This window comes from Salvelinus alpinus, chromosome 34 (assembly GCF_045679555.1).
Source record: "Salvelinus alpinus chromosome 34, SLU_Salpinus.1, whole genome shotgun sequence".
NCBI classification, from domain to species: Eukaryota; Metazoa; Chordata; class Actinopteri; order Salmoniformes; family Salmonidae; genus Salvelinus; species Salvelinus alpinus.
This window is the reverse complement of record NC_092119.1, coordinates 8,505,299-8,527,594: the sequence shown is the minus strand read 5'-3', so window position 1 is coordinate 8,527,594 and position 22,296 is coordinate 8,505,299. Positions and strand designations below refer to the sequence as shown.

At 40.8% G+C, this 22,296-nt stretch overlaps 1 protein-coding gene across 1 annotated transcript; it reads right to left on the bottom strand.

The window, feature by feature from the left end:
• Positions 1-1,891: 1,891 nt before the first annotated feature.
• tpo (thyroid peroxidase) lies at positions 1,892-20,982 on the bottom strand. The gene is made up of 13 exons (XM_071382709.1): positions 20,616-20,982; positions 20,280-20,383; positions 19,326-19,416; positions 19,027-19,187; positions 18,545-18,677; positions 18,077-18,206; positions 13,378-13,584; positions 12,672-13,190; positions 7,341-7,599; positions 6,302-6,472; positions 5,890-6,127; positions 5,453-5,661; positions 1,892-2,772 (listed from the first exon to the last, which is right to left on the bottom strand). The coding sequence occupies exons 2-13, from the start codon at positions 20,368-20,370 to the stop codon at positions 2,759-2,761; spliced, it is 2,223 nt and encodes a 740-aa protein (XP_071238810.1). The 5' UTR covers positions 20,371-20,383; positions 20,616-20,982; the 3' UTR covers positions 1,892-2,758.
• Positions 20,983-22,296: the final 1,314 nt, after the last annotated feature.

Sequence of the window (22,296 nt, the reverse complement as noted above, 5' to 3'; positions counted from 1 at the left end):
GGTGTCACGCATGAATAAACATCATATCTATGGTGTCACGCATGAATAAACAACATATCTATGGTGTCACGCATGAATAAACAACATATCTATGGTGTCACGCATGAATAAACAACATATCTATGGTGTCACGCATGAATAAACAACATATCTATGGTGTCACGCATGAATAAACAACATATCTATGGTGTCACGCATGAATAAACAACATATCTATGGTGTCACGCATGAATAAACAACATATCTATGGTGTCACGCATGAATAAACATCATATCTATGGTGTCACGCATGAATAAACATCATATCTATGGTGTCACGCATGAATAAACATCATATCTATGGTGTCACGCATGAATAAACAACATATCTATGGTGTCACGCATGAATAAACATCATATCTATGGTGTCACGCATGAATAAACAACATATCTATGGTGTCACGCTACACAGATTCTTTCTATTCATAAAAAGAAGACAGGCTGGGCCTTTCTCCTCCTGTCAATAACTGCTTTGCATTTGATCATAATGATATACTGTAAATGTGCTCTGTAATTATATATTTTTCAGTGATTGGGCTTAAGGGATAGACCAGACGCTGGCATGATCATCAAACAACTGCACATCAATGGTCAACTTGCGGCCAGCTGGAAGTCCTTCCAAATTCACATCCTTCTCTAAAATACCACATTTTCACAACACTTTTAAAAAATACTATTTTAGCTAGATATGCATTCCATCAGAACAGCTCATACAAGTGATTCAATCCCTTGTTGTGTCAGAAGAAGAATTTACGCCAGTAATGTAGAGCAGCAGCAAATGCTTGACCGGAATTGGAAAGTCTAACCAAGAACTGAATGTAGCAAGCAGGCTCATCATAACTCTACAAACTGCCCTGGTTACTCCAGATAAAGTATCAGCCTCATCGTAACTCTACAAACTGCCCTGGTTACTCCAGATAAAGGATCAGGCTCATCGTAACTCTACAAACTGCCCTGGTTACTCCAGATAAAGTATCAGACTCATCATAACTCTACAAACTGCCCTGGTTACTCCAGATACAGTATCAGACTCATCGTAACTCTACAAACTGCCCTGGTTACTCCAGATAAAGTATCAGACTCATCGTAACTCTACAAACTGCCCTGGTTACTCCAGATACAGTATCAGACTCATCGTAACTCTACAAACTGCCCTGGTTACTCCAGATAAAGTATCAGTTGGCAATCTCCTTCCTTAAACTCATCACCAAGCTGGTTTTGCAGCAATGTTAGTCACCCATTTAATAGCATATCATTGCATACAAGTGTTTTAGAGGTGAGTCATGAACATTAGTGTGAACGTGAGCAGATGTATCAGGCCCATAGCGTCCACAGAGTCATATGCCCCCTAACATTTGTCCTGTTAAAAAAATATGTCTATATATTCTGTTGTTGTTGTTTCTCTGTAATAATACTAGCCACCTAGAAATGTTATGAAGTTGGCTTTAGCTAGCCCAGATATATTCCAATCTCCGAACATCATAACTAGCTACCAAGAGGCAATTTCAGGCTATCAATGAAGTTAGAGTAGCTAGCTTGTCTAACTATTTTACCTGCTGGCAATGTTGGTAGACTTTAGAAAAGCAAACAGTTACTGAATAAGACTCCCCATTCCCCTCAGATTTTTGGTGTGCATGACGCCCCTGAACGTGATCCAGTGGTATGAGTCTCTCTCTCTGGTCTCTCTCTCTCGCTCTCTGGTCTCTCTCTCTCTGGTGTCTTTTGTCTCTCTCTCTCTCTCTCTCTCTCTAGTCTCTTGGCCCAACTTACCCGGGGTATGGGGTAAGTTGAAGCGCGGAACAGGGTAAGTTAAGCCGCTTACAAATGTACTGAATTAAATATTACCACTACCTTTTTAAAATCACATCTCTCTTTATTTCCCAAACACAATTACAATCGCCTTTTTGTCTTTTAAGCATTTTAAGCATTTTTAAACACAGGCTTAACACCTAACAAACACTTTGTACTTTTTAAAACACTTAACACAGGCCAGGCCCTGCTGTTACCTCATATCCCAGTGGTAATGCTTGCATTACGCCGGGGAGAAAAAAAACACTTGAATTTGCTCAACTTGCCATGGCTCAACTTACCCCAAGGCAAACATTTTGACTATATTAGCCCATTCAGCTAGAAGGATGCACTTTCATAATAGGTTTAGGACCTCATATTTAAGTTGATAGAGACCACAACTGATGTATAGAACAATCTTAAAACGATCTACTTTGGTTTAGATACAAGCATCATGAAACCTCTAACACAATACATTCATTTGACCTGGTTGAAAACCTTTTGTTTTATGTTGACCTAACTTGCTTACCACTTTTCCATGTGCATTCTTACTTCACAGACTCCATGAAATTATTACGTCTTCCTAAATAGTTGGTCAAATGATTCATTTGGTGTATGGTTTCCTAGAAACAAGGATGGCCCCATTTACCACACTCTCCCCTAACAAGAACAGAAATTACATAGAGAGAGGAAACATGATTGACAGTAATTACAGCGGTGTCTTTTTTTAATAAGTATACACTGACTTTGTATACCTCTTTTAACTTTATTCATCCCAAATACATTGAACTGAAGTACAATGATATTCACAAAGATAAAAGGCGTTGCAGGGATAACAGTAGCTAAAATATACAGGATAAAAAGCATGAAAACATAGAGAAAAAATTAAACACAGGCCAATGTTTTCATGGAGGATCTCTTGCTTCTCGTCTTAGCTGAAGTTGTCTGAAAATAAATTGGGAAATACAATGTGTATTCAATGTGTATTTCCTCAGGCTATGCAATCACTCATAGACATTATTCCTATTTAAAATTCACAAAGTGACTGCAGGCGACATCGTGCTTTCACACTTTTCCCCCCACAATGGTGTTGCTTTAAGAGTACCAGTGGGGGGGGGGGGCAGTTAAGAACCAAGGCAAGATGACACAGAAGTTAATACAGGGAGAGACAGATAATACTGGGTGGATTAGATTTTCACTGGTAGTATCCTTGGTTACATCACAGAATTCAATATTTTTTGATTGGATGGAAGACTGATTTCCTCTCACTAACTACAGGTGTTACGTTTCTCTTCAACTTGGCTTCTGATTGCAATCCTGTGATTCTGGTGCAGCGTAGTGGTGTAAAGTACTTCATTAAAGGAAAGGGTCACCCATTTTGAAAGTTATATTGTTGTTTTTGTGTGCATCTCTTAGTGATGTTCTATTGATTCCCTGGGTCATTTCATGTTTTCGTGTGTATCTGAGTTATTAGTGTTCAAGCAGGCAGATATCCAGCCGGTATGACGTAGTACTGTGGTAAACTTTACCACAGTACTACGTCATGCTGAGAGAGACTTTACCACAGTACTACGTCATACTGAGAGAGACGTTTACCACAGTACTACGTCATACTGAGAGAGACGTTTACCACAGTACTACGTCATACTGAGAGAGACGTTTACCACAGTACTACGTCATACTGAGAGAGACGTTTACCACAGTACTACGTCATACTGAGAGAGACGTTTACCACAGTACTACGTCATACTGAGAGAGACTTTAACACAGTACTACGTCATACTGAGAGAGACTTTACCACAGTACTACGTCATACTGAGAGAGACTTTACCACAGTACTACGTCATACTGAGAGAGACTTTACCACAGTACTACGTCATACTGAGAGAGACGTTTACCACAGTACTACGTCATACTGAGAGAGACTTTACCACAGTACTACGTCATACTGAGAGAGACATTTACCACAGTACTACGTCATACTGAGAGAGACGTTTACCACAGTACTACGTCATACTGAGAGAGACGTTTACCACAGTACTACGTCATACTGAGAGAGACTTTACCACAGTACTACGTCATACTGAGAGAGACGTTTACCACAGTACTACGTCATACTGAGAGAGACTTTACCACAGTACTACGTCATACTGAGAGAGACGTTTACCACAGTACTACGTCATACTGAGAGAGACGTTTAACACAGTACTACGTCATACTGAGAGAGACGTTTACCACAGTACTACGTCATACTGAGAGAGACGTCTCTCTCACTACACTGGAAGTTAATAGGAACACAACTTTTAGATCTCTAAAACGTCTATCATACGTGTCAGATTTCAATACTGGCCGACGTCAAAACTCGGGAGGACGTCTTCTCTCAAATGAGCCATTGATCACATTGTTGCGATATTCCTACCTGGAAAAATGTGTAATTTTACAGAGGGTCAAGCACATTTCTCCTATTTGTCTGCCTCTTTAGTCCAGGGTGTATTGCAAGGTGCCGTTGACAGATAGAAAGGAGGTAAGAATCAAATGAATGAAAGAACGTACAACGCCCCACCCAGCCGACTGTCGACCAATCGCGTTCATGTTGTCATGCTGCGTTACACGTTGCTAAGCTAATCGTCACGCAACCCCTTCTCAAAGTCAGTGTATATGTCGAGAAACTTGACTATTTTCCTCTAAAATACGTAATGTCACGGTTCCAAAGCTATACGATATTACAGATAGCAAGTTAATTATCTTACATCTCGGAAAAGATTTGTAATGTTGTACTTCTAATGTTGGGTTTTTGAGCTAGCGCCCAATAGACTCCCATTCACTCCTTGAAGGAGAGCGCTCTTTGTCCCAGAATCGCCCAGAATGAACCATGCAGCCCATTGATGTACCATTGACGTTTTCCATCTCCTCAAAAGTATATCTGCCATTGCTAATGTTTGACCCACATCAATCTACAGGTTGGTGAGATTGTAGACTCTTCAATTGATAGTGCAGTTTGTTTGACCGATTTTACAGCTAACTAGCTACTTTACATACTGATATTGTCTTCAGTATTATTGTGTGTAGCTACGTTTGCTAGAAAGCTACCTAGCTAGCTAGCTATTCAGCCAGCCCATAAAGAGATCATTGCATTGTGGATTTTGCAGTCAACTTGAGCTACAACAGATTTCCACAACGATTTTCCATGTTGCTACCAATCTTATTATAACGCCAAAATTAAACATTTGTTCACAAAAAATATTAGTCTCACATATTAATGTTATTTAACACTCTACATTAATGAGGGGTTCTGGGTGGATTTGTCCTTTAAATAAAAAATTGTTTGAAGTACTACTTACGTAGTTTTTTGGGGTATCTGTACTTTACTTTACTATTTATATTTTTGACAACTTTTAACTTTACTTCACTACATTCCTAAAGAAAATTATATTTTTTACTCCATACATTTTCCCTGACACCCAAAAGTACTCTTTACATTTCAAATGCTCGGGCAGGACAGCAATATGGTCCAATTCACACACCTATGAATATGACACACCTATCAATATAACACGTTGTCATCTGCCTCTGATCTGGCAGACTCGCTAAACCACAAATACTGCGGTTGTAACTGACATCATACCTGGGCTAGGCTCCTCTCTCCAGGCCTCCAAGTTCATCGATGGTATATTGTCACACAAGAGAAAACCGTCAGGGTATTTCCCAAACCTGAAGGGGTCAAGGGGGGCCTCTTTCACTTCACTGTTGTCACAGATCACGCGAGATAGAGAGTGCCTTAGAAGTTCCACCCTCTGACCCTGTGTAAACACACCCTCACTCTCCCACCAGAACCTGAAAAAAAAAAACATACAGTAATTGATAATAATAATCAGTCCAATATAGTCAAAAGAAGGCTTCAGAATATAGCATATACTTAGGGGTCCAAGCAGCAAATACTACAACAGTGTACCTACTACCAGTTACCTTCCAAACCCCCTCCATGGTTATAGTGGGGGGTTTGGAAGGTATATGTTATATGTTTTCTACGTAGCATCTGTTCACGTGTTTCCAAAAACTCACCTGTCCCCATCTCGAATCATCTTTATCTGTTTTCCAATGAGACATGAAAAGAGTGGACCAGTCCTGGAGCCAGACAGAGGTTCCTCTACCAGTCCTCCTAGCCACACGTCAATGTTGTCAGGATGTCTAAACAGGTCCATGATCTTCCCAACAACACTTGCATCCTTTACAACTTCTCTGAAGTCGTCTTGAGTCGCTATTCTGTCAAGGCCACAGAACGTCCTCCAGTCATTGTAACCTGGGACGTAATTATGGTGCAATTACATTATGCCTGCTTACTAGAGGATTCAAAACAGATCTTCACAGTGGAGTTGTGCAGAGCGATTAATACCTTTTTGAATTTTGGTTGGATTTCAATGAGATTAGTTTAAATTGTCCTAATTATTGACTCCTGTTTATGGGTAACACTGACCTGGAAGTCCATGATCACGTCCCCTCTGCAGGTTGAGTGCGGCCAAGTCCAAACCCCCTGGGACAGTAAGCACAACCAGTCTCTCTGTCAGCTCCTCTGTCAGTAGGTTTTCTGGGGTCACTGCAGTGGCCGGCGTCCCCAACAGACCTCGGAGGACTGGCTCTAGTCCACCTTTCGTGAAGGTAAAAAGATGACAACATTTCACAATACACTTTCCACTATAAACACATTATTCTCCGCAAATACTTCCAGTCAAATTAGTTCTAGGGTAGTTATGTAAGTTTCACATGTCTCCAGCAGAGCTAGTTGTGTGAATATGATCCCTTTCATTGCAATAAAATGCATATCTGTGGGGCTAAATCATTCAGTCTTGCTAGTAACCACTGAGAACTGGCTTTGGCTGGTATAGTTATGCATCACTTTGGATGTTCAGTAATGTATTCTGGAGCAGCTCACATGATTATTCCTATTTAAAATTCCAAATAACAGTTCCAAGTCTCTGTCAGATTAACAATATCCTATGAACAGTGCTAAAAGTACTACAAGTTTAAAAAGGGAGTCCCCATGGCAACTGTAGTAAGGTACATGTAGTTATAGACGTCAGAGGTTACATTAAGTAGAGGTCGCCAGTCTGGGTATGTACTGCACAAAAACATCATGCTGTATAGCCTGAAATGAGACTCCTGTGATAGCCTTTACCAAAACAGAGGTGGGGACACCCTTTCTTATTGTTTAATCTAAGGATTGGCCCTTTTAAGTATGCAACAGTCCACCCTATTAGTTCCAATAGTCATTTATTTATTTATTAAATTTAACCTTTATTTAACTAGGCAAGTCAGTTCAGAACAAATTCTTATTTACAATGACAGACTACCGGGGAACAGTGGGTTAACTGCCTTGTTCAGGGGCAGAACGACAGATTTTTACCTTGTCAGCTCGGGGATTCAATCCAGCAACCTTTCGGTTATTGGCCCTACAGCTCTAACCGCTAGGCTACCTGCCACCCCAAAATATGTAAGCAGCATATGAGAATACCAACCCTCTTTGACGAGTCGCCAGGGACTGAAGAAAGTCTTATGCAGACTCAAAGAGGAGAAGCGTTCATGTTCCTGGAAGCTCTGGTTGAGTCTCCGGAGAACTGAGGGAATAGTGGCATGGCCGAATCGGAATGCAGCAGTAGAGAACACATTGGAGGCTGAGGGCTCTGTAGTTGGATCATAGCCCCCATAGGGACCAATGTAAAGATCAAAAGCCTTTTTTCCAATGATTTTGGGAACATAATCCCTGGTGGTTATAATCTGGGGGCAAATACAGAACAAAGCAAAAGGAGACCTTTAGTTAATTTTTTTTTTTAAGAATACATTTTGCAATCTACAAGTTTCTATGTCCATTCCATTAAAATATATATATATTTCCTGTAGTCCAAGTTGGAACAGGACAGGTTACCCTCAGGGTTCAAATGAATGCACTGCCACCAGATATCCTTGCAGAAAATTTGCAAGATTATCTAGGACAGGCTGTATACATTCATCTGAATATATTCTACTGAGATGGTATTTTGGGATATCTTATGCGAGCTTGAAGATATTGTTTATTTGTTTCCCGTGTGGTTAACCTCATAAAATGTAATTTGGCCTCAATATAAATAATGTATTGTGTCATTTTGGAGTCACTTTTATTGTAAATAAGAATATAATACGTTTCTTAACATGCCTACATTAATGTGGATGCTACCATGATTATGGATCATCATGAATGAATCCTGAATAATGATGAGTGAGAAAGTTACAGATGCACATATATCATGCCCCCAAGACATGCTAACGTCTCACCATTACAATAACAGGGGAGGTTAGCATTTTATATCATACCCACAAGACATGCTAACGTCTCACCATTACAATAACAGGGGAGGTTAGCATTTTATATCATACCCACAAGACATGCTAACCTCTCACCATTACAATAACAGGGGAAGTTAGCATTTTATATCATACCCCCAAGACATGCTAACCTCTCACCATTACAATAACAAGGGAGGTTTGCATTTATGTGGGGGTATGACATTTCTGTGTCTGTAACTTTCTCCCTCATCATTATTCACAATTCATTCAGCATTATCTGTAATCCTGGTAGCATCCACATTTATGTAGAAGTGTTCATTTACATTGAAAGTGACTCCAAAATGAAGAAAAAAAATACATTATTTACCATTCATTTCTATTGGGCAGAAAATCATCTGAAACACAACTAAAACACAGAGTAAATGCATCCAACACGTGTAGATTCACAAGCTTGATGTAGTCTATGCGTGTTGTGAATATGGGACCAAATACTTCCCTTTTATTACTTGAATACAGATAAATGAATTTGTACCAAAACTTTTTCTCCCCTAAAATGGGGGGACTGTGTATAAAAAGTTCTATAATTTCACAACAGTTCACCTGATATGGATGAAAATACCCTCAATCTGCACTTTAAAATCATAGTCATTGGTTTATTTCAAATCCATATTTTTGGAGTATAGAGCCATGAGAAGAAAAAATGCTTCACCGTCCAAATAATTACAGAGGACACTGTATCACACACAGAGACACTGCACTATATCATACACAGAGACACTGCAACATGTACAGGACACTGTATAACACACAGAGACACTGCAGTATGTACAGGACACTGTATAACACACAGAGAATGCAGTATGTACAGAGCACTGTATAACACACAGAGACACTGCAGTATATACAGGGAACTGTATCACACAGAGAATGCAGTATGTACAGAACACTGTATAACACACAGAGAATGCAGTATGTACAGAGCACTGTATAACACACAGAGACACTGCAGTATGTACAGGGCACTGTATCACACAGAGACACTGCAGTATGTACAGGGCACTGTATCACACAGAGACACTGCAGTATGTACAGGGCACTGTATCACACAGAGACACTGCAGTATGTACAGGGCACTGTATCACACAGAGACACTGCAGTATGTACAGGGCACTATATAACACACAGAGACATTGCAGCAGATACAGGGCACTGTATCACACAGAGACATTGCAGCAGATACAGGGCACTGTATCACACACAGAGACACTGCAGTATGTACAGGGCACTGTATCACACAGAGAGACATTGCAGCAGATACAGGGCACTGTATCACACAGAGACACTGCAGTATGTACAGGGCACTGTATCACACAGAGACATTGCAGCAGATACAGGGCACTGTATCACACACAGAGACACTGCAGTATGTACAGGGCACTGTATCACACACAGAGACACTGCAGTATGTACAGGGCACTGTATCACACAGAGAGACATTGCAGCAGATACAGGGCACTGTATCACACAGAGACACTGCAGTATGTACAGGGCACTGTATCACACAGAGACATTGCAGCAGATACAGGGCACTATATAACACACAGAGACATTGCAGCAGATACAGGACACTGTATCACACAGAGATAATGCAGTATGTACAGGACACTGTATCACACAGAGACACTGCAGTATGTACAGGGCACTATATAACACACAGAGACATTGCAGCAGATACAGGGCACTGTATCACACACATAGATAATGCAGCAGATACAGGGCACTGTATCACACACAGAGATAATGCAGTATGTACAGGGCACTGTATCACACAGAGACATTGCAGCAGATACAGGGCACTGTATCACACACATAGATAATGCAGCAGATACAGTGCACTATATAACACACAGAGACATTGCAGCAGATACAGGGCACTGTATCACACACAGAGACACTGCAGTATGTACAGGGCACTATATATCACACAGAGACATTGCAGTATGTACAGGGCACTGTATCACACACAGAGACATTGCAGTATGTACAGGGCACTGTATCACACACAGAGACATTGCAGCAGATACAGGGCACTGTATCACACACATAGATAATGCAGCAGATACAGGGCACTATATCACACACAGAGACATTGCAGCAGATACAGGGCACTGTATCACACACAGAGACACTGCAGTATGTACAGGGCACTGTATCACACACAGAGATAATGCAGCAGATACAGGGCACTGTATCACACACAGAGATAATGCAGCAGATACAGGGCACTGTATCACACACAGAGATAATGCAGCAGATACAGGGCACTGTATAACACACAGAGATAATGCAGTATGTACAGGACACTGTATCACACACAGAGACATTGCAGCAGATACAGGGCACTATATAACACACAGAGACACTGCAGTATGTACAGGGCACTGTATCACACACAGAGATAATGCAGTATGTACAGGGCACTGTATCACACACAGAGATAATGCAGTATGTACAGAGCACTGTATAACACACAGAGATAATGCAGCAGATACAGGGCACTGTATAACACACAGAGACATTGCAGCAGATACAGGGCACTATATAACACACAGAGACACTGCAGTATGTACAGGGCACTGTATCACACACAGAGATAATGCAGTATGTACAGGGCACTGTATCACACACAGAGATAATGCAGCAGATACAGGGCACTGTATAACACACAGAGACATTGCAGCAGATACAGGGCACTGTATAACACACAGAGACATTGCAGCAGATACAGGGCACTGTATCACACACAGAGATAATGCAGCAGATACAGGGCACTGTATCACACACAGAGACACTGCAGTATGTACAGGGCACTGTATCACACACATAGACATTGCAGCATGTCCAGTATATGAGGCCTTGCTCTCTTCACATTTGACAAGACAGACCATTTGATCATCTTATAGAAAATCAACCCTTTCGGAGACTTTGTTGAAACAACTGTATTCTGGTTGGTGTTTAGCTTCTCTCTGACAAGACATCATATGTTCTCTCCCTGTCATTTCAATGTAAGGAGACCTGGGTTGCGCTTAGCCTTACAGATTCTTCTTTGACCAATGTAATGCCGCTTTTATCCAGCTGAGATAGGGGAAACGTATTTAGTAGTCTACCTGGCCTTTAATCTAGATAATTCCCTGTCCCTGTGGTCGGAGGGATTCCTAAGCAGTAAAACGAACACCATGAGAGTTATAGTGTTATCCTTATATCCACTCTGGGATTGCCATTTGGGCCATTTTCTATCACATTTTGAAATGACAGAAGTACATGCAGGCGATTCAGTTCACCTTATTCTATGTCAGATGGACTAAGCAAGCAGGTTGATCCCCTTTTGACTTTCAAAACTGACTTTCGACCAGAAAAGATAAGAACTGAACGCAACAATATCAACGATTTTACAGTTTACAGTTAATTTAAGGAAATCAGTCAATTTAAATAACTTCATTACGCCCTAATCTATGGATGTAACATTACTGGGCAGGGGCACAGCCATGAGTGGGCCTGGGAGGGCATAGTCCCACCCACTGGGGAGCCCACCCACTGGGGAGCCAGGCCCACCACCCACTGGGGAGCTAGCCCAGCCAATCAAAAGGAGTTTTTCCCCTCAAAAGGGCTTTATGACAGACAGATCTGCTCCTCAGTCGATCCTGCAGGTGAAGAAGCCGGATGTGGAGGACCTGGTCTGTGGTTGTGAGGCCAGTTGGACGTTCTGCCAAATTCTCTAAAACAATGTTGGAGGTGGCTTATGGTAGAAAAATCAACATCAACAGCTCTGTTGGACAATCCTGTAGTCAGCATGCAAATTGCATGCTCCCTCAAAACATGATACATCTGTGGCATTGTGTTGTGTGACAAAACTGCACATTTTAGAGTGGCCTTTTATTGTCCCCCAGCACAAGGTGCACCTGTGTAATGATCATGCTGTTTAATCAGCTTCTTGATATGCCACACCTGTCAGGTGGATGGATTATCTTGGCAAAGGAGAAATGCTCATCAACAGGGATGTTCATTAACATAAATAAGCTTTTTGTGCATATGGAAAAATGTGGGGATCTTTTATTTCAGCTCATGAAACATGCGACCAACACTTTACATGTTGCGTTTATATTTTTGTTCAGTATAATTGATTACATCTATTTTGTATTGACTAATGTAAGACCAATGGCCATTTTTAAGAAGTTATTTGTGCACTTTAAATTCAAAACCCCATTTCTGATACAGATCAGAACTCTGAATTAAGAGATTGACCTCTGACCTAAAAGGAACAACTTCTTACCTGGATAATGCTAATAACACTCTGATAATCTCACTACAATAAGTAACACCATACATCAGGCGCCAGGAACTAGGGGTGCTGGGTCATCCCACAACAAAGCAAGGCTCCCCCAAAGTGAAAAACCTACACGACTATGTATTTTAATACAATTCATACAATATTATCATGATGTTCCATCATGTACAGTAGGACTTGCCTGGTGCAGAGCTCCGATGATCTTGCGGGCCTCTTGGTAAATAACCTCTGAGCTCCAGTGTGGGTTGAGGCTATTCAAGGCCTCTGCGATTCTATTGTGTTCCCTCATCCACAACGTGTGTAGAGCCACCAGAGTCAGAACCTCATTCACCCTGCTGTCCCCAGCCAGGAAACAATCCACCCTTTCCCCCTGAGGATCCCCTGGATCTTGGAAGCATGGAGACGGGGTGTTGGGGACAAAAGGCAGGTAGGGTCTGCCGCTACGGTCAGTGAATCTGCTGTTGACAGCCAGCCGACCCTCAGAGTTTGAGAGGTCTCGAAGGGCACTCTGTAAATATGGGGTGTGGCCGTATACAGTGGATGCATCCAGGAAAGACGTGATTGAGTTCATTTGTTGACGCTGTAGCGCGTGTTTGATGTCCGCCGTCGCAGCCTGTGCATTACCGGAGAAGCAGGCTGGCGACGAACGAAAGAAAGGCACACAGCTTCTGTTCCCAGACAGTTTGTCATCAGGGAATGTCTGCGAGAGAAAGAACACAACTTAGTTTCAGCCCCAAAAATGCTCAGTTTATCATGTTATATAAGTGTTTTCCAAAAAGCTATACCGTACAACACTGTTGTCTTCCTAAAAGGGATTGGTAGGAGTTGGGAAGCAGACAGACAACTGATGTGAAAGCGTATTCATTAGGGTGATTACGAGTGGTTACCTCAATAGGGAAACAGGGGTTTATGTTTTCACACGTCTTTAAACAGTCCAGTCCTCCCAAGAAAGCAGCTCTGCTTGTGCTTTGAGGAGTGAAGGATATGTCATGGTCGATGTACTGGCCCCAGTCCACTAGCATCTGACAATAAACAGCATCTAGCAACATGGGTTTGCTGGAGCTCTGCAGTATTTTCTTGCTGACTTCATGTACCTGGTAATGCAGTGGGGGAAGATGACACAGTATGGTTAGATGATAAATGTTGATATTTTTGGAGCATCTGTGTTTGATGGTTCTAAACTCGTCCTCATAAAGGATAATGAAGAAATCGACAGCTTCACTGTTCACAAACACAAGTACACTGCAAGCATGACTGTAGCACATGTCCATCTCTCAACAAAGATGACCTTTAAATAACCTCTTAGATGTAAAGTCCCCTGTTTAGAGGACCTGCATGGTTCTGGTACAGGTTTCAACCTGGCATATTTGCTATTAAATCGATCTGTGGAAACCATAGATTGAAATGGCTTGCATTGAGCGATAGCCCTGGTTCTCACAGACACAGCAGTGTATATTTTCCACCTGTGGTATGTAGGATGTGAAATCTGACACCACTTGAAGGTGGGATGTCCCTCCTACCATTTAATTATCTCTTCAGACTATCCAACAACTTCTGGCTGAACACTACGACACTGACAAAGCACATGCCGCGTTCACAAAGCTAGTCGAAAGTAGGACTCTCAGAAACGTTTGACTTGCTAACTTGTATACCTTACAACCAGTTAGCACGTGAAAAATGTCACAGCTTCCTAGTTCCGACTAGCACGTGAACGCGGCAACATGCCTGCAATAGATACACACGGCGAGGCAGGGCTTAACATGCCAATGCCCCCCCGAGTACAGTACAGACTCAGTACTCCCATTACTCCTGTGTTAAATTGACAACTTTACTCATTACCCGATAACGGCAGATTTTTTTAATCTTTTTTTTTTATCATTCTATGAACATTTGGGATATGCTTGATAGGTTTAACGTACTTCCATGTTGTCGAAATCAACTACCTAAAAACACTTTCATTCTGAACGTAAAAATGTTTAGCATGAACAGATAGACTGTCGAATGGAATGTACGATCACGATTATCAGTCAAAGTGACGATTCTAACGAACGTTCTAAAACTATCTCAAACCTGCTGTTTGTTTGAACAATAGTAGGAGAAAAGACCAGCACATTCATTTTCACCAACTGCCCAAGGACCAGGTGAGAAGAACATCATGGTTTCAGGCTATTTACGCCACTATGATGATGATGGAAAGCTGTCTGGCTCTGGTTATTTGATAAATCTATGAGTGTTCGAAGCCCTTCATCGCTGGTATGTCGTTAACACCTGTTTGTATCTAAATAGCTATGTGTATTGCACAAATCTAGCTAGTTAGCTTGTAGTAAGGACTAGTGAGCTGTATCCAACCAAATGACAGCTATAATATTCTTCGGCATTTGGATATTAATGCAAACCACCAACTAGGTGCTGTATTACCATAAGCTACTTTGGGCCATTTGGTAGGGTGGTCTCCCCAGCTGGTCTCCGGCTAGTTGAAAGGACATACAGTACCAGTCAAAAGTTTAGACACACCTCCTCATTACACGATTTTTCTTTATTTTTACTATTTTATACACTGTAGAATAATAGTTAAGACATCAGAACTATGAAATAACACATATGGAATCATGCAGTAACCCAGACAGTGTTAAAGAAATCAAAATATATTGTAAATTCGAGATTCTTCAAAGTAGCCACCCTTTGCCTTGATGACGGCTTTGAACGCTCTTTGCATTCTCTCAACCAGCTTCATGAGGTAGTCACCTGGAATGCATTTCAATTAACAGGTGTGCCTTCTTAAAAGTTAATTTGTGGAATTTCTTTCCTTCTTAATGTGTTTCAGCCAATCAGTTGTGTTGTGACAAGGTAGGGATGGTATACAGAAGATAGCCCTATTTGGTAAAATACCAAGTCCATATTATGACAACAACAGCTCTTATAAGCAAAGAGAAACGACAGTCCATCATTACTTTAAGATATGAAGGTCAGTCAATATAGAAAATGTCAAGAACTTTCAAAGTGTCTTCATGTGCAGTCACAAAAACATCAAGTGCTATGATGAAACTGGCTGTCATGACGACCACCACAGGAAGGGAAGACGCAACAAGAATCAACTTTTCTAAATACCTAGACCCTTCAAGGGCAGGCAAACACTGGAAGTAGTTACGCGACATATCTAAGACTAGCTAATTCAATAGAGATTAACTTCTCTCGCTAGCCAGCCAGCTAACGTCAGCTAACAGGCAAAAAAAGCTAGGGGTAAACAAACAGTGACAGCTCTATTAGCTCTACTGTCAGTGTGAGCAGGTCGGGTAAAACAACAGAGTGGCAGAAGACGTATCATGCAAATAATTTGCGCTACCGAGTGGGGCAGCAGTCTAAGGCACTGCATCTCAGTGCTAGAGGGATCACTACAGACCCTGGTTCGATTCCAGGATGTATCACAACCGGCCGTGATTGGGAGTCCCATACTGTAGGGTGGTGCACAATTGGCCCAGCATCGTCCGGGTTAGGGTTTGCCCGGGGTAGGCCGTCATCGTAAATAAAAAAAATGTTCTAAACTGACTTGCCTAGTTAAATAAAGGTACAACATTTTTTTTTGCTGTTGTGACAACCAGGTATGTTAGTAATGACGCTGCTGAAAACATTAATTAAAACATCCAAAAAGTGCCAGTAGTTTGCTTAGGATGTTAAAGTTAGATGGGAGTACCGGGAGTACTCTACGGCTGTACCCTACCCGGGGCCGTGGTCATGGTAAGCAACTTCTCGCTGTGTACACTACCGTTCAAAAGTTTGGGGTCACTTACAAATGTCCTTGTTTTTGAAAGAAAATCACTTTTTTTTTGTCCATTAAAATAACATCAAATTGATCAGAAATACAGTGTAGACATTGTTAATGTTGTAAATGACTATTGTAGGTCGAAACGGCATTTTTTTTAAATGGAATATCAACATAGGCGTACAGAGGCCCGTTATCAGCAACCATCACTCCTGTGTTCCAATGGCACGTTGTGTTAGCTAATCCAGGTTTATAATTTTAAAAGGCTAATTGATCATTAGAAAACCCTTTTGCAATTATGTTAGCACAGCTGAAAACTGTTGTGCTAATTAAAGAAGCAATAAAACGGTCCTTCTTTAGACTAGATGAGTATCTGGAGCATCAGAATTTGTGGGTTCGATTACAGGCTCAAAATGGCCATAAACAAAGCACTTTCTTCTGAAACTCGTCAGTCTATTCTTGTTCTGAGAAATGAAGGCTATTCCATGTGAGAAATTGCCAAGAAAATGAAGATCTCGTACAACGCTCTGTACTACTCCCTTCACAGAACAGAGCAAACTGGCCCTAACCAGAATAGAAAGAGGAGGGGTTTCCTTACATCATAGCACAGCGGGAGGAAGTGGTTTCGTCGCTCTAGAACATTCAGAGATCGCTTTATAGCCAGTAATCTAAAATAATTTGTAGATTTTAAACAAAAATACACTTTCTGTTTGTCATAGACGGACGATTAATATAAGAAGATCGGCCGGTTCCTATTGAGTTCAGGAAGCCAAGCTGGAGCTCTGTGATGTTCACAGCGGTGGGGCAGATGTTTTGATCGAGAGAGACACTTAGAAAATATGCACAAATATGTATTTTACAGGTATAAGGAAGGTGAAATCATGTAGTTAGTAATTTTATCATTTGATTATGCTGTATTTAGAAAGCATATCAGTAATTTCAAACATTATTCATATAGTTTTGTTGAATAAGAAATATATATCAAATATTTTTTATTTTATCATAGTTGTATTTACTTGAGCTTGTGTCCTCAAGTGACCATACCTCAACAATTTACAACTATTTATTTTTATCAGAAAGGTGAGATTTGAATCTTTCTTGGAGTATGTAGCATTACTAGTTATTGTTTATGACCCTCTCATGATAAATAGTTACTTTTGGGGATTACGTAGATGACATTTTAGATTACATTTAGTTACATTTCACTGACGATTTCAATTAGTTTCAAGGAGTGTTTGAGGATTACAAAGGGTGTTTTACCAACTTCACAACCTCGGAGGAAAAATTCGGAATTTACAGTAGCTTCAGAATCACAGTAAAAAATATGTTGCAATACAGACAAATACATTTTAGGGTTCCATTTAGTGGGTTAAACACTGTGCAAACTGCAGGCTGTGTAGCTATGTAATGTATTGTATATTTAATGATGTTTTTCTCCATTTTAAAAATCCAGTCAGTGTGTGGTGATAACATGAAATACGACAGCTGAAAATATCTGAAATGTAAATATGAATGCAAATCGGATTATATTCCTTTTGGCAAAACCCCCCCCATATTAACACGTTCTCAGTATGATAAAAAAAAAAAATATTTTCTAGAACCAGAAATAGTTCATATCTCTGGTACCTGCCTAATGAATGCATGCAGCATATGTGCTGTCCATACAATTTACTAACCTAATTTTGTAGTTATTTAAATGCAATGGATATTCTGCACACGTTTTTAATAGAAAGCAGATAACACTGGAAAAACCTAAGTAGACTCCTTTTCAAATAGCTTTCTTATGAAAACGTGTTGCACCTGCAGTCTCACAATTTAGAGATTACCGGGGGAAGTTGGAAGCCATTATATAGTTGCCCATGGTTCCAGCCCTTTGGTTGTCTTTCTCCGTCTTCATATTCTGCCGGAAGCCATCTGGCCAAGGCACTGTTGGCTGTGCCCCAGAAAGGCTTGTGCCTGAAAAAATATGTTTAAATCTGTCAAAATATCCCACAATACAAAACAGGTGTGTATGCCATCTCCGATTGCAACATCTCATAGAGAATAAGTTAATTATAGTGCATGGTGGGAGTTTTTAGAGGAATTGTGTGGAAATCAACAGAAAACAGCTATGTGTATGTGGGGGGGATTATTCAATTTCTAGTTACTTAAAAAACATAAAATCCTACAGTAATCTTTTGAATCTATGAAGAAAAAAAATGTACATTCTAACCTATTTTGAGAAATGTAAAATATAAGTATAAACAAAATGTATTGTGGATGTTCAGATTTAGTGAAAAAGATATACCAGACACCTATTATTGCAGACTCCAGATATGGAACGGTACTTGTTGGCGAGGCAATCGTTGTGACAGAAGGCTGGGAGAACGGGTGGAGGACAACCTGACAGGTCTGCAATCAGCGCCAAGTCCTCCAATGAAAGGAGCTCTTGAGAAGTGACAGCACTGAGTTAACTAAAGCAAATAGTCTGCAACAGATCGTCTCATTAGGCTGGTCGGGGCAGCCATTTTGCAATTCAATAATATTGCTGACACTGTATATGCGAAAGGCTTATCTTTGACGTTTAACTCTAAGTGAAGTGTGCATCCTGCATGCATCTCGTCTATGTCGTACCAGTATCTGGCTCAAGTTAGAACCACACAGATCTCAGGAAGTTATTTGACTATACCACAGAGTAGACATGACCTTTGTGCTGTCATTGGAAGCGTACAGCATAGCCTACATGACTCATATATAGTGTGATAACGGTTGAAGTGAAATATGACCATAGACCTACCTGATGCAACAAGAGCCCTTTTATGTCTCCGGCTGGCTCTGTCCTTCAGAATAAATAAAGTTGTGTCAAACACCTCTGCAGCTCTGGAAATCTCTTGGGTCTCAGGCTCTGCTTGCCGGAGAAATGAAAACAGCTGCATTGGGGACCGGAGTGTGCCTCGCCTGTGATTCAGAGGAATTGGCAGATAAGTAGTGAAAAAGTGGACCCCGCTCCCCCCCGCTCTTAAAACAAATGTAAAAGTAATGTATCTAGGAACACTCTCACATGAACCATACACACACTGCCATTAGGTTCATTACTCTGTCCTGGTGTGACATAACGCTGTGTCCACCATCTGAAGGCTTTCTTGAAAAGAGGAAAAGAGTAATCCCCCATTGTCAAACGATGCTCCTGGAAGAGTCAAACATAAGACTTGTAAGGAAACCAACCATGATATATAATATGGAAACATAATATAGAGAGCCGTTTCTATTTATTTACAAATTGTTAGAGAACGAGGCAATATTATAATGAAAATAATAAAGCTACAGTGTTGTGGTCCCTGTAGTCATTTGGCCAGGAAGAAAGGAACAGTGACATTCTCCTCTGTTACTACGTATATCTCCTTTAAAGCAGCGAAGGAAAGTTGTATATACCTTTTGAATGGCACCTAATGTGGCTGAGCAGGAGATAATTAGTAACCTCTCTCCGTTACCCGGGAGTGACTTGTATCGACATCATGACATTCCGTGGGAAGGGGAAGTAGATACTGAACCCAACACAGACTGATGTGATCCAGGAAATAGCCCCTCAGACAATAAGGCTTTAGAATGAGCAGATCTGATACCCTTCTCATATCAACTATCATGTGGGTTTTCCATTTTCTTCAAATAGATGTTAAAAAAATATATTTAAAAAAAAAGATGAATGTTTAATATGCCCTATTTAATAGCTGCATTTCCCCCCCTGACAATCTCCCCGAGATACATCGCACTAGTAAATACCTACTGGGAGGGAGACTGCCATGTAGAAGTTGGTCACTAGAGAACTTCCTTCCTGCCTGGATAGAGGAATTAGACTGTTCTCTAATGACCAACTTCTCAATTATATAATCCATAGTATTATATAATTTTTTTTTTTATGTCCTTTGGTGGTAAAGTTGACACGAATAGAGTATGTGCAAAATACAAAATACATCTGTGTTTAATTGAATCATGCACACATAATGAAATAATCAATAGGAACAAGAACCAAAAGATAGAGATAGTACTCACGTTTGGAGTTGCTGGCCTCGTCACTTAAAAACCTCACGAGAATTGCGCAGTATACAATGGCATATTTAATCAGGTTGAAATGCCCAGCCATGGTTTGGTGATACCTGAATGTACAGTAAGTCAATCGCAGAAATATATATATATATATATATTTTTTAAACTTTTTCATGAGTAACTATGTTAATTTAAAAGCACTAGACAATCCACCATGAGCTGAATGTGATAAAAATAGGATTACTTAATGCGTGACATGTTTAAAGCAACCCCTAGTAACTGTTATAACAAGTATTTCAAGAAGTTACACCAAAGCTGCCATCGAACAACATATTTTCCCACCTTTTTTTGACGTTTTTCCCTCAGAGAAGACTCTTGTCGTCTGTTGGCAAGGAGAACACTGTCTTGTTGGTCTGGTTTCAGAGTGTCTGGCATTATAAGAGGTTCCGTTATACTTGGTCGACTACGTTGCAGAAACACTTCGAACATTGTTTTCTTTGCCGGCGCTGCCTACGCATTTAGAAGACAGAGAGAGACATGTCAAGAAGGGATATAACTTATTCGTCTGTGTATCTCACCATGCATGTCTTGCCATTGAATTGTGCGTCAAAGTCTTGCTTATTTGAGATAGGGAAAAAAGAAAGGGAAATGACCTTTTCTGACTCAGCGTGAGGTGACCTTGTCTTTATTATGTCTGAGCAGGAAACATCACTGCCATTCTACCAATAAGAAAGGTACCGTCCTGTATTTTATAGAGTAATGACATTTAGATACTGGCCATGTTATATATTATATATACATGTAAAATGCTGAGACGTTATTGTAACGTGGTAACCCGTTACAATGGAAGATTTTGCATAAATGTACAATCGTATGACATGTCATTTAAATAGAAGGCCTTTGCTAACATCAGAAAGGCTCCCAATGTATTGTTTGTGTCAAAGTGACTGATACTGCTTATTCCCAGTAGTCCTTCTGCATTGATTGTGATTTATCTCCTTGCAAGGTTGGTTGGTTGTTTTTTTTGTCAGGCACTTTTCGTTCCAGTGGCTAACTGTGTGTCCACAGATGTTATGCGTTTCTTTCAGATAGTACTTCTTTCAAAAAAAATAATGTTCACCCTGCTGCTCCCATATACTTCTGTCCTCTCACGCTGCCATTTGTAATTGGCTTAATTTAACAGTACAGTAACCTCTTTTTATCTAATTCTCTAAAACAGCCTTCAGGATTTCTTGTAATAAGGAGAGTAGGCACTAGTTCTCCTGGAGAACGCCCTCAGACGCCCCTAATCACAAATGCTTCAGTTAGCATTCAGAGCTTACTGTTGCCTCTGTCGTCAAGAGTGGGTGTCATGGCCCCCCGGGAGATTGAGTGAGGCACTTGAGCTCTGTACTTGACAAACTGCTGATGAAACTGCATAGCATTACCAAGCAGGCCGTGACTTCAGTTCAGCGGAAGGACATGGTCCATGTCTTCAGGACGTTCGTTGAAACTCTCCATCTTGTTGTTGTTCTTCATGGTGTCTTGATTTCTCTCACAGAGACATTCTGTATATCGGTTCAGGTTTGGTTTCTGCACTTTGTCTTCACCCCCCCCAAAAATGATGGTGCTACGGAAGAAACCTTGAACGGGGCAAACAGCTCAGTCTACAGGTGTGAGAGGTACTATTTAGGAGCCTGTTGTGCAGCGCCTACTGTTACCAGTCCCCTGTTTAGCACCCGCTGGGAGGCCCTGGCCTAGCAGGTACAGTGTATAGAAAAAGTGAAAGATTGTGCACCGACAGTAACATGTGGTGTGACATTCTGAACCACTGGGAAGAAGTGCCGGAGGTTGCCCCTGCAGTGCAGAACCTGAGGGACTGGCCATCTAATGAGATGGATTTGAAAGACAGTTGGAGAGCATTGGAACATACAGCAGACAATTCAGTCATGCGTTTTTTTGTTGTTTCTTGACCATTTGATTCTGCCCTTTAGACATTCCATACAGAGCTCAACAAAACAAAACTTAGAAATCTGATCAAAGT